Genomic DNA, 13,564 nt, shown 5'->3' with positions numbered 1-13,564 from the left:
TAGGCCAGGCCTCAGGAATACAGAGATAATTGTGACTTGGTTTCTGCCTCCAAAGCACATATTTTCATCTGTTAGAGAAGATTTGTGACTAATTACAATACAGTGTGTTCTGTAAGAAAGACAGAAATGGGGAAACTTCAAGAATGGCCTCTCAGGGAATATGTTTTAATCAAATTTTGAAACAGAAATAGGTGATTACCCAGCAAACAATAGGAGAGTGGACATTTGATCCTGGCAGAGGGCACAGAACATACTGAGATAGGAAAGTATGAGTAGTCTGTGAAAATGTCAGAGTTTATGTAGATGATCTGTACTGTACAGTGTGTTTAAAGCTAAATAAATGGAGGCACTGATTTTATTACAATAGTAAATGTCATCTCATTTTTTGAGGCATAGAGTGAATTGAAGTAGGCATTCTCTAAGGAACTATCAAGGAATAAGTGAATGATTCTACTTATTAATGAATGGAATGAGGGTATAATGTAACTATTTATAAAACCAAATGTGTTTGTGTTTTCCATAACTATCAATATTAAATGAAATTCAAGATTTTGCTACAGCAGTAGTAATGGCTAACATTGAGAACATGCATGCCAGGCACCACACTAAACAATCTACATGCTTCTCATTTATACCCCATTTTAGAAATACACTAAAATTAAGTAACTTACCCAATACTACATAGCTCGTTATGTGGTAGAGGTGATATCTGAACCCATCTACCTGAATGTGAACTTCTCAAGACCAATTTGATTGGTTAATAGTCTTCTTTTCTCTCAAGGGGTTGGGGCAGCTGTACAGGAGGAGTAACAGAAGCAGGTGTTCCTGCTGATTCTGTGCTCTTCTGTATCTGCTCGTCAAGGGAAGGATTTTTTTTTTTCTCCTAAAGTTCTATGGTTTATATTTTTTAATTGTTTATTTCTTTATTAAGAACATTTTTTTTCACTAAAGTAAATTTGAGAAAATTTTGAAAATGGTACAAAAGAAAATCCAAATTACCAATAATGTTGCTTCATGGATAATTATATTACCATTTGAGACTATATACTCAAGTATCTGTGTTTGTGTGCACATGTACTCTTACTATATGGAGAGCTGTAATATGAACTGTAGTATGAAATGCTGGTTTTCAATTAACATACAATGAATAAGATGTATTTTTGTTTCTGTATTAACACATTATTGACTGGGGTGGGGGGTTTTGCAGAAACTAATGCTGTGGTGTTAGTACATCTGCGGTCAGTAATGTGTGAAGTTGTAATGAATGATCCTGATAGAAAATCTGGAAATCATCTAAGTGCAAAAATAGAGATTAGAATATTTTCATTATAAATTTTTGTAAGAAGTTCTGAAGTAGTAAAAATTAAAGATCCCCCTTCATATGCAAATACCCACCACTACTCTTTAAGTCTCACTTTCTACTCATAAGTAGTTAATTATTAAGGGTCTCATTTCAGATTTTTGCTTGTTTATGTATATATGTATATGTGTAGCAGATATTAATGATGGATTCTTTGGGGGCATTTCAGGCAGTGGCATAATTATATATGCCGTATAGATCTTCTGAACAAGTAAAAGTCCAAATGAGGAGACCTAGAAGTTAGCTTTGTGGAGATGTTCATGGGGTGGACCTAACTGAACAGCAGAAAGAAGCCCAGCCAAGCAGGTCAAAACACAGGTGGGCACAAGATAATGATCAGAAATAAGTTGTCTTTAGGCAAGAAGGAGGCATCTAGTTAGCAAGTGGTATGATGTGCTGGAGTAGGCACCAGTGAAGGTATTGAATAGAAAGGTGGATAGTTACCATTAACAGGCACAGATGGTGGCAGTGGGACCTAGCTTCTAGTTGTGTTTTGGTAGTTGTACTTTATCAAGGCAGGAATAAAGAAATCAGGAACTCTGAAACTGGAACATAAGATTTGAAAAGATGGCTTTTAGATGACAAAGGTAAGGGTAAACCAGTTTCTTGAGTAGGATTAGAAAAGATTGAGGCAGCCAAGGTTGACTTAATTTAGGGTCAGCTGAGCTTCTAAATTCATCAGATAAAGAAGTGAAGAAAGCAAGGATCTTACTCTTAAGAAGTTTACAGTCTAGTGAAGGCAAACAAGCATGTTATAAATTGTATATTAAACTAAAAGAGTAAATGCTGTGGATAGGATAACAGGAAACAGGAGGAAGGATGGGGGATAGATTTATAATTTTAAACAGGGTAGGCTTATAGAGAGGGTAACATTTGAGGGAAGACTTGAAAGAAGTGAGGAAGTAGACCAAAAGGACATGCTTATTTGGGGGAAGAGCATTCTAGATAAAGGGAATAGCCAGTGGAAATGCCCTGAAGTAGGAATATTAAAAAAAAAACAAAAAACAAAATAACCCCTGCTATATAGAAGAAAGATCAGTTTATTGAGAGAAATTAATGAAGCAAGGAACACATGGTGTTGTTCTGCTACATATATTGTACAGTTTTCAACTTGATACTGTGTTGTTTTCAGAGTCCAGAAATCTCACCTTAGCATATTTAATTATTCCTTAGTTAATTGGAGATATTTAATTACAGTGACAGGCTGAATAGTGAAGTACATGGAGAGAAGAAAAATACATCAAGAAGGACAGGTGAAGACACGATTTGGATCAGTCAGATCATGGGCACATTTTTTTTTTTTTTTTTTTTGTGGTACGCGGGCCTCTCACTGCTGTGGCCTCTTCTGTTGCGGAGCACAGGCTCCGGATGCACAGGCTCAGCAGCGGCCATGGCTCACGGGCCCAGCCGCTCCGCGGCATGTGGGATCTTCCCAGACCGGGGCACGAACACGCGTCCCCTGCATCGGCAGGCGGACTCTCACCCACTGCGCCACCAGGGAAGCCTGGGCACATTTTTAATCTGCTAACATTTCTTAAACTGTTACATTTATTTTCCCCATATATTTATATACCACTTATGTCTGCTCTTGAATTTGAGACTTAACTTTAAATAAAGCAGTCTTGATTACTCCTAATGAACCTAGAGAAAAACTTAAGGATAATTCCAAACCTCTAATCTCATTAAATTATACAGTTAAAAAATGAAAATTAGGTTGACAACTTTCATATAATCAAATTGGCTACACAGGTTTTCAGTTAGACATTTTTGATTGTTCTTCAGTGGGCTTACTAGTTGTAATTTCTTTTGTGAGTTGCCAGTGTATGTCTTCCTTTGCTCATTTTATTCAGGTCTTGAAATTTTTGCTTTTTAGTCTGTATATAATTTATAGGGAATGTAATGTCATATCTTTGTTTCCAAAGGCTTTTAAAGAAACAGTTTTTTCATCGGGCACTAAAAGTAATGAAAATGAAGTATGAGAAAGACATAAAAAAAGAAAAAGAGAAAGGAAAAGCTGAAAGTGGAAAAGAAGAAGATAAAAAGAGCAAGAAAGAAAATCTAAAGGATGAAAAGACAAAAAAGGAAAAAGAAAAAAAGAAAGATGGTGAAAAGGAAGAATCCAAAAAGGTGATTTCAACTAAAATTAAGTAAAAATCAAAAAATTATTACTTGCACATTAGCACTACTGGTGTATCAGCACTTTAAAATATTGCGCAACAACCACTTAAACCACATTAGGATTCTTACAAATACTGTGGTTGAGAATTTTGATTTCTGTGTCTCATATAGTGAAACTTTGACTATATGGATGTTACATTGCTTTTTGCTTCTTTGCAAACGTGTTTTCTTCTATTCAACTTGTTTTTTAATAGGAGGAAACTCCTGGAACTCCCAAAAAGAAGGAAACTAAGAAAAAATTCAAGCTTGAGCCACATGATGATCAAGTTTTTCTGGATGGAAATGAGGTGAGAGTATCTAGCTTATAAGTAGAAATCCAATTTTCCATAGGAGTTTTTAGAATTATCTTTGATGCCTTCACTAAGAAAAGAAGTAATTCAGATAAATTTAACCATGTAGATACAAAATCTACTTTTTAAAAGTGAATATCTCTGAATTTAGATTTATAAAAATTTTTTTAAATCAATCTGAATCGGGTTCAGCTGTCTATGATAGATAGGAAACATGAAATAACAGTGGCTTAAAACAAAACAGATACTTGTTTCTCTCTCATTAATGAAATCGGAAGGTAAGCAGATATGGCAGCTCCAGGGTGGATCTGAACTTTTCCGCCTGTGTGAGGCAGTTAGTAAAGATTACCTCATGGTGCAAAATGACTGCCAGCCTTATATCTGCATCCAGAGGAGGGAAGGAGAATGAGGGACATGCTTCCTTTTTAAGGATACTTTCCAGGAAGCTGGCGATTTTATTTCTGCATGTATTCCATTGGCCGGAACCTACTCATATGGTCATGCCTACCTGCAGTAAAGTCTTAGAAATATGCTTTTTATACTGGATGGTCATTTGCCCAGTAAAGTATAAGATTCCCATTAGAATCAAAGGAAAAAAAGTACAATGGTTAAGGAGAGACACCTACAGGTTTCTGCCTCTTATAGTTAGACACACGACTATCAGGGTTTAAAATTTTCAATGTTACTTGATGCTTTACTCAAGGAGATCATTTTTATTTATTTAATTTAGTGGCTTATTTTTATGGTTGTAGCCTTCCATGAAGACCACTTAATTTAGTCATTTAACCAATACAAAAACATTTACTTATATACTGGCCATTGAGTTGTTGTGAATTTCTTGCTATACCTAATAAAAAAGTAGCATAAATAGAAAGCAGTGGTTCCTGGAGCTATGAGCTTGAAAATCTGGGAAGGCTTTTCACAAAACATGTGCACTAGGCTCATTCCAGGCATACTTCCATGAGGATCTCTAGGATGGAATCTATAGTAAGTGAGTGTGTATATGGATGTGTGTGTGTGTTTTGTATAATGTATCCCTGGGTGATTCTGGTGAACCCCTGCTTAAGAACCAATGTAATAGAAGACCACAGGTCTTTCTTAATGTGAAAGCGCAAGTACCTTCAGTTAAACATCAGGCATTGGCTATATGCGAAGTTGTTTTTATAGGTGTTGGGAATAACATGATAAATAGGATAAAATTATCTTCTTGGAAGCTCTTATAGTCTAGCAAGCATACAAGCGTTTAAACATGGTATGGGCATACCTCATTTTATTGTACTTCTGTTTATTGTGCTTCAGAGATAAAGTTTTTTGTTTGTTTTTTTGTTTTCAGCAAATTGAAGGTTTACAGCAACCCTGCATTAAGTCTGTCAACTCTGTTTTTCCAACAGCATTTGATCACTTTGTGTCTGTCCCATTTTGGTATTTTTCACAATATTTCAAACCCTCCTCCAGCAAAAAAATTAAGACTCACCAAAGGCTCAGGTGATGGTTAACATTTTTTAGCAATAAAGTATTTTTTACTTAGGGTATGTACATTGTTTTCTTAGACTTAATGCTATTGCACACTTAATAGACTATAGTATAGTGTAAACATAACTTTTACATGCACTGGGAAACCCCAAAAAAATGCATTATTGCGGTGATCTGGAGCTGAACTGGAAATAGCTCTGAGGTACACTGTATATATTATATAGTAGAGTATAATATAGTACATGCCTGTACTATATTACAGCATGGTGAGTATTATGATGGGAGAATACCAATTAGGGATAGGTAATTTAATCAAGAGAGGATAAGAAGGGTCTGGAGATTCTGGACACTTGACCTGAGCCTTGAAGGATGACTGGTAGATGGCCAGGTACACTGCAAAGGAGTTATAGGTCTGTTAGACAAAGGAAGCTTTTTCCTGAGCAAAAGCATGGGTGCTTGCATTCCCAAAAAGGCTAAGATTTTATTCTGTAGAAAGAAGCAGGCTTTGAAACTTTTAAAGATGGGAAGCATCTTTAAAAACTTGTTTCTTTAGAATGCTAAATGGCAGAAGTGATGTCTGTGGATCCGATTTCCAGGATAAATGTGCAGCATTAAAAAAGAGAAATGTTAGAAAAAGAAGCAAATCAAAAAGCAGTAACCAAGAGCACTAGTCAAAATAGAACCAGGAGGGTTTCCCTGGTGGCGCAGTGGTTAAGAGTCCGCCTGCTGATGCAGGGGACACGGGTTCGTGCCCCGGTCCGGGAAGATCCCACATGCTGCGGGGTGGCTAGGCCCGTGAGCCATGGCCGCTGAGCCTGCACGTCCGGAGCCTGTGCCCCGCAATGGGAGAGGCCACAACAGTGAGAGGCCCGCGTACTGCAAAAAAAAAAAAAAAAAAAAAAATAGAACCAGGAAATGGAAGAGTACTGTTATTTATAGAAACTGAGAGATAAAACTAAGAGTTTATGGATGATGAACAGAGTTCTGATTATTCTAAATGAAGTAAATTTCTGTTTTCTAAAGTAAGTTTTAAAAGCAGTGGTTCCCAGCTTTGCAGCTACAGACCCTCCATGGGGAGCTGGCAATGAACTTATTGCAGGGAGTCATAGAATCTTTATGTTCACTGAGCAAGATCTTTAATAATGGTTCTTTGCTTCTCATCAGTTGGGTGGAATTGAGAGCTGCTGGATCTTTAATAGGGCCTGACTGGAATCTATCATAACTGTGCTCTTAGACTGGTTGGTTCTACTCTACTCATGCCAGTATACATCATTACATTAGGGGCAAAAAGGCTGTACAATTGTTGGTATTTAGGTTGAATAAGTAATGGTTAAGTAATGGTTTGCACACAGGAGTAAACTGTTAAAAGCATGCAAGTACATAGAAATGTACTTAACTGTGTTACGTAATTTATAGTTTTTAAAATAATTTTCTAACTGAATGGATACCAAAAGAAACACTGCTACTAAAGGAATAGTCTTTGGAATTTGTTTACCTTTAAAAGTAGTTCTTATATGTTAAGAGGTTGGAAGTAACTGTTCTAATGTAACCTTAGAACTTTAAGCACTGAGGTTTCTTGATTCTTCTAGGTATTTGTGTGGATCTATGACCCAGTTCACTTTAAAACATTTGTCATGGGATTAATCCTTGGTAAGTACAATCTCTAAAATTTAGAAAGGGATATAAACAATGCAGAAGCCAGAAAGAAAATATTTAACATAAAATAGTTATTTTTTTAAAGTACATTTTAAATAAAGCCAGAAGATAAATGATAAACTGAGGAGAATATTTGCACTACATCTTTAAGAGATTAACAACCTGCTAGAAAAATGGTAAAGGTAACTCACAGATAAAGAAATACAGTGACCGGACTTCCCTGGTGGCGCAGTGGTTAAGAATCCGCCTGCCAATGCAGGGAACATGGGTTCGAGCCCTGGTCTGGGAAGATCCCACACATCACGGAGCAACTAAGCCTGTGTGCCACAACTGCTGAGCCTGTTCTCTGGAGCCTGTGAGCCACAACTACTGAGCCCACGCGCCTAGAGCCTGTGCTCCACAACAAGAGAAGCCACCGCAATGAGAAGCCCACGCACCGCAACGAAGAGTAGCCCCTGCTCACCACAACTAGAGAAAGCCCGCATGCAGCAACGAAGACCCTACGCAGCCAAAAATAAAATATAAATAAATAAATAAATTTATTTTAAAAAAGAAATACAGTGACCAATAATTGTGAGTGATACTTAATCACACTCATATTAAATACAAATTAAAGTAACAGTGATTATCAAGAGAATTATAAAATTTAATAGTACCTACTCTTAGTGAAGGTCCAACACTTAAGAAAAACCAATACTCTCCAATAATTGATGATATGTCCATTATTTTATTTTTTATGGAGGGCAGTTTGGCAATATCTTCCAAATTTTTAATGTATACACATGGACTCAACTATTCTACTTCTAGGAATTTATGTCATGGCTGTTCCTAATATAGTTGCACAAAGTATCTATTCAGAAATATACATTGACACTTTATTCTAATCCAAATCCCTCAGACTATATTCAGGAGGGCCATTAGCAAATATCTTTCAAGTTTTTTTTTAAATTTTTTAATTTTATTTATTTTTTTATACAGCAGGTTATTAGTCATCAATTTTATACACATCAGTGTATACATGTCAATTCCAATTGCCCAATTCAGCACACCACCATCCCCACCCCCCCGTGGCTTTCCCCCCTTGGTGTCCCTACATTTGTTCTCTACATCTGTGTCTCAATTTCTGCCCTGCAAACCGGTTCATCTGTACCATTTTTCTAGGTTCCACATACATGAGTTAATATACGGTATTTGTTTTTCTCTTTCTGACTTCACTCTGTATGACAGTCTCTAGATCCATCCACATCTCAACAAATGACTCAATTTCGTTCCTTTTTATGGCTGAGTAATATTCCATTGTATACATGTGCCACAACTTCTATATCCATTCGTCTGTCAATGGGCATTAGGTTGCTTCCATGACCTAGCTGTTGTAAATAGTGCTGCAGTGAACATTGGGGTGCATGTGTCTTTTTGAATTATGGTTTTCTCTGGGTATATGCCCAGTAGTGGGATTGCTGGATCATATGGTAATTCTATTTTTAGTTTTTTAAGGAACCTCCAACTGTTCTCCATAGTGGCTGTATCAGTTTACGTTCCCAGCCAACAGTGCAAGAGGGTTCCCTTTTCTCCACACCCTTTCCAGCATTTGTTGTTTGTAGATTTTCTGATGATGCCATTCTATCTGGTGTGAGGTGATACCTCATTGTAGTTTTGATTTGTGTTTCTCTAACAATTAGTGATGTTGAGCAGCTTTTCATGTGCTTCTTGGCCATCTGTATGTCTTCTTTGGAGAAATGTCTATTTAGGTCTTCTGCCCATTTTTGGATTGGGTTGTTTGTTTCTTTAATATTGAGCTGCATGAGCTGTTTATTACAGTTTGGAGGTTAATCCTTTGTCCGTTGATTCGTTTGCAAATATTTTCTCCCATTCTGAGGGTTGTCTTTTCGTCTTGCTTATGGTTTCCTTTGCTGTGCAAAAGCTTTGAAGTTTCATTAGGTCCCATTTGTTATTTTTGTTTTTATTTCCATTGCTCTAGTAGGAGGTGGATCAAAAAAGATCTTGCTGTGATTTGTGTCCAAGAGTGTTCTTCTATGTTTTCCTCTAAGAGTTTTATAGTGTCCGGTCTTACATTTAGGTCTCGAATCCATTTTGAGTTTATTTTTGTGTATGGTGTTAGGGAGTGTTCTAATTTCATTCTTTTACATGTAGCTGTCCAGTTTTCCCAGCACCACTTATTGAAGAAACTGTCTTTTCTCCATTGTATATCCTTGTCATAGATTAGTTGACCATAGGTGTGTGGGTTTACCTCTGGGCTTTCTATCTTGTTCCATTGATCTATGTTTCTGTTTTTGTGCCAGTACCATATTGTGTTGTTTACTGTAGCTTTGTAGTACAGTTTGAAGTCAGGGAGTCTGATTCCTCCAGCTCCGTTTTTTCCCCTCAAGGCTGCTTTGGCTATTCGGGGTCTTTTGTGTCTCCATACAAATTTTAAGATTTTTTGTTCTAGTTCCATAAAAAATGCCATTGGTAATTTGATTGCATTGAATCTGTAGATTGCTTTGGGTAGTATAGTCATTTTCACAATATTGATTCTTCCAATCCAAGAACATGGTATATCTCTCTATCTGTTGGTATCATCTTTAACTTCTTTCATCAGTGTCTTATAGTTTTCTGCATACAGGTCCTTTGTCTCCCTAGGTAGGTTTATTCCTAGGTATTTTATGCTTTTTGTTGCACTGGTAAATGGGAGTGTTTCCTTAATTTCTCTTTCAGATTTTTCATCATTAGTATATAGGAATGCAAGAGATTTCTGTGCATTAATTTTATATCCTGCTACTTTACCAAATTCATTGATTAGCTCTAGTAGTTTTCTGGTGACATTTTTAGGATTCTCTGTGTAGTATCATGTCATCTGCAAACATCTTTCAAGTTTTAAATGCCTTTACCCTTTGACCTAATAGTTACACTTCAAGGAATTTATCCTGTGCTGTAATCACAGTTGCACACATGTACATGTACATTGGTATTTGTTGCCCTCTTGTCTATAATAGGATAAAACTGGAAACAGATCAGGTCCCTCAGTAGGAGGATGGTGAAATAAATTTCAGTGCAACTGTGTGCCAGAATATCATGCAGCTTTTAAAGAATTAGATAAGACTAATTCTTATTAGTACTCACGAAAAGATATCTAGAATAGATTAAATGAACACTGTAAAAGAGTAAGAGTGTTATAAGCTCATTTTTGTAAAAAAAAAAAAATTCTGTGTAGCTAGTTTTAATTGTATATAGGCAGTCTCTGGGAATACAAATAAATCATAGTAATTAACCTCTGGGGAATGGACTAAGAATTGGATGAAGACTTCACATTATACCTTTTGGTTTGTTTTTTATTGTTTTTTCTTTTACTGTTTTGGGTTTTTTGTTTGTTTGTTTTGGGGGTTTTTTGCTTCTTTTGTTACCATAGGTATGTGTTATTCCTGTAAATTTAGTGGGGCGGGTATAGGAGTAGAGGGAATGATTTAACAAGTAGAAAAAAATAGCAGTTAAGCAAGTTTGATCAATATGATCATAGGATCCCATTCAAAATAATAAATCCAGTCCTTAGCTTATAAATGAAATAGCTAGAATTTGAATTTGAATCCTGATCTCTTTTGCTATAAATACCTAAAAACCAGATCTTTCTTTTGATTGTTCCATGTGGTTCCACTGTACTTAGAAAAAAACTGGAGATGCTTGTATACAGCTTCCCTAACTACCAAAAATGATCTGTATCAGAATTTCCTGGTGAGCTTTTCATTTGGTAGATGTCAGAGCTTCACCCCAGAACCAATCTCCAGGGAGGGATCTTTGGAATCATTTTTGGTTAGTTCTGTTGTTTGGCTGCTGTTTCTTTAAGCTTCCCTATTTGATAGACAGATACCTTATAGTCAAAAAGTTGACAGTAGCAGCAGTTGATCATTTAAGGAGCTAACAGTCTCACTTTTTTAGACAATACTTATTTCTAATTATATATAATTTATACTAGAAAAATCCTAATCTAATTTAAAAGTAGTAGTTAAACTATGAAATGGTTGATAATCCACCATTTTTTACCTATAAAAATGGCAATTTTATATGTTTCAATATGGTTTTGTTTTATTTCTCCCCCTAGGAGTATATTCACTGTTATGGCAACTAAGCCATTTAAAATTTTAATCTAAAGGTTATGTATGTAACTTTTTCATTTCTTGTTCCAGTGATTGCAGTGATAGCAGCCACCCTCTTCCCTCTTTGGCCAGCAGAAATGAGAGTAGGTGTTTATTACCTCAGTGTGGGTGCAGGCTGTTTCGTAGCCAGCATTCTTCTCCTTGCTGTTGGTAAGTATTGTTATTAATAAGACTGACCTGGGTAAGAGGTAGATATTGAGCAGTTTGGACTATAATCTGGAGCTTCAGTAAAGTTTAACAGCAAAATTAATGTAAGTGAATCAAGAAATATATGGGCCTACTTTTTGGGTCATATCCCAAAACTGACTCAGGCTTGAAATAGTATATGTGCTTGATTAGATTTGGTCTGTTGTGTTGAAAGGATTTAATATGTCTCAGTCTGCAAATAGTTATGCTTTAAGATTTAACTACCACAAGGACTTCAATATTTTTACAGTGGTTGATCATTTATTAGACATAATATTTTCAGTAAACACTTTTTTTACTTAAGGCAAGTGAAACTTATTTTAAACATTTACATTTTATACAATAAATGATTGTAAACAATTGATATGCCATTTTTAGTAAAAATCAGTTTGTACCATGTACCAAGATAAATTCTTGATGCATTAACAGGTTGTAAAATGCTGTTTAAAAATCAACAAGAGGGCTTCCCTGGTGGCGCAGTGGTTGAGAGTCTGCCTGCCGATGCAGGGGACACGGGTTCGTGCCCTGGTCTGGGAAGATCCCACATGCCGCGGAGCGGCTGGGCGCGTGAGCCATGGCCGCTGAGCCTGCGCGTCCGGAGCCTGTGCTCCGCAACGGGAGAGGCCACAACAGTGAGAGGCCCGTGTACCTCAAAAACAAACAAACAAACAAACAAACAAACAAAAAATCAACAAGAAAATGTAAATAATGTTATTTTATGTTTCTGGATGATTGGGGTCTTTCATGGCTAAAATAACAATATAAAAATAACCCAATTCAAAAGAGGAAATTCAAAACAATTGATTAATAAATATATGAAAAATACTTATCACTAGTTATCAAATGATAAAATTAGGATAATGTGGTATTTTTTGCTTATATAATTAGGAACTTAAAAAAATTTTTTTGTTTTGTTTTGTTTGAAATGGAAATAGTGCCAAGGAGGGTTTGACTATAAGGAAGTATGCCTAGGGCTTCCCTGGTGGCGCAGTGGTTGAGAGTCCGCCTGCCAATGCAGGGGACACGGGTTCGTGCCCCGGTCCGGGAAGATCCCACATGCCGCGGAGCGGCTGGGCCCGTGAGCCGTGGCCGCTGATGCTGCGCGTCCGGAGCCTGTGCTCCGCAACAGGAGAGGCCACGACAGTGAGAGGCCCACGTACCACAAAAAAAAAAAAAAAAAAAAAAAAAGGAAGTATGCCTAAATATAAATGGTGGTGGTAGTTTTGAATGATTTTAATGTTCTTCTTTACACTTGTCTGTATTTTTTACAGTGATCATGTTACTGTGAGAAAAAACAAGTATTATTTTGCTTAAAATTCTAGCCTTTGAAGATTTTCCTGTACAGGGTAAACTGGTCTAATTTAGTTTTTCATTTTGGGAAAGAAATAGGAATTTTTTTATGCTTGTCTAAAGCTCTTTAGTGATTTTTTTTTTAACCTTATATATAATTCTTTGAACCATCGAGAGTTTATGTTGGTATATGGTACTAAGTTTTGATTATTTTCCTCAAATGACAAATAAGCTTTTCCACCAGAACATATGGGAGTACTTCTTTATAGAAATGTTTTTAAATATCCACATTAATGATTTAATATCTGTTTTTAGAGGACATGATTTGGCCAAGATTATCTGAGGAGGGTGTGTGTTACTCTGAGATTCTATGATATGTAATGTAATAGATTATTATGTTTATAAAGCATTACTGCTATAGCCCTAAGCAGTTTCCCTCTGCACATCCCTTCACCCTGGACATCAAAGTGTCCTGAGTTGGTGCCACCACCCATGGACCTAGGAATTCATTGAGTATTTTCATTCAGTTCATCTTGTTTATGGGCCTCCATTTTTTTCTGGGATCTCTGACTGTGTGTGAGGCCTTATTCATCCACCTTTCAGTTTTTCCTTCCTCTAGCTTAGTCACCTTGAAAATAGCCCCTGAAGTTTTTGCATGTAACAGCACACTTGTAGGCCAAGAAATAATATCTAAGAGTGTGAAGCAGGTAATTCGTGGTAGTGTACTACCTGCATCAAGAATGAGAAGCCATAAACTTTTATCTGCCATTAGATATACTAATCAAGTTGGTGTCTTCTGGTTCTCAAATCTCTGAAAATTTAGAAGCTCTTTGAAATTTTTCAGCAAAGGTTTAACTCCAGTGAATAGAAATAACCCACTTGGTTATCTTTTATTTAAACCAATATTTGCAATAATTTATGGTTATTATCTTGTTTTGCTTTTTAAAGTATTGTTTCTTCAGTAATGTTTTCTATAATTTTTC

The 13,564-nt window shown here is 36.3% G+C and overlaps 1 protein-coding gene across 2 annotated transcripts in view; it reads left to right on the top strand.

Annotated features, from left to right (window-relative positions):
* The window catches only part of SEC62 (SEC62 preprotein translocation factor), a 29,578-nt gene that overhangs the window by 12,816 nt on the left and 3,198 nt on the right, over positions 1–13,564 (top strand). For both annotated transcript variants that reach the window (XM_022572675.3, XM_022572685.2), the window contains exons 4-7: positions 3,283–3,487; positions 3,733–3,825; positions 6,891–6,951; positions 11,136–11,255. In XM_022572675.3, the coding sequence (XP_022428383.1) occupies positions 3,283–3,487; positions 3,733–3,825; positions 6,891–6,951; positions 11,136–11,255 (479 nt within the window). The remainder of the gene's footprint in view (positions 1–3,282; positions 3,488–3,732; positions 3,826–6,890; positions 6,952–11,135; positions 11,256–13,564) is intronic.

This window comes from Delphinapterus leucas, chromosome 4 (genome assembly GCF_059928025.1).
Source record: "Delphinapterus leucas isolate spDelLeu-1000000601 "Yukka" chromosome 4, BTC_Dleu_Yukka2, whole genome shotgun sequence".
Classification (NCBI taxonomy): Eukaryota; Metazoa; Chordata; class Mammalia; order Artiodactyla; family Monodontidae; genus Delphinapterus; species Delphinapterus leucas.
Note: the sequence above shows the minus strand (reverse complement) of the source record. Positions and strands in the feature narration are given on the sequence as shown.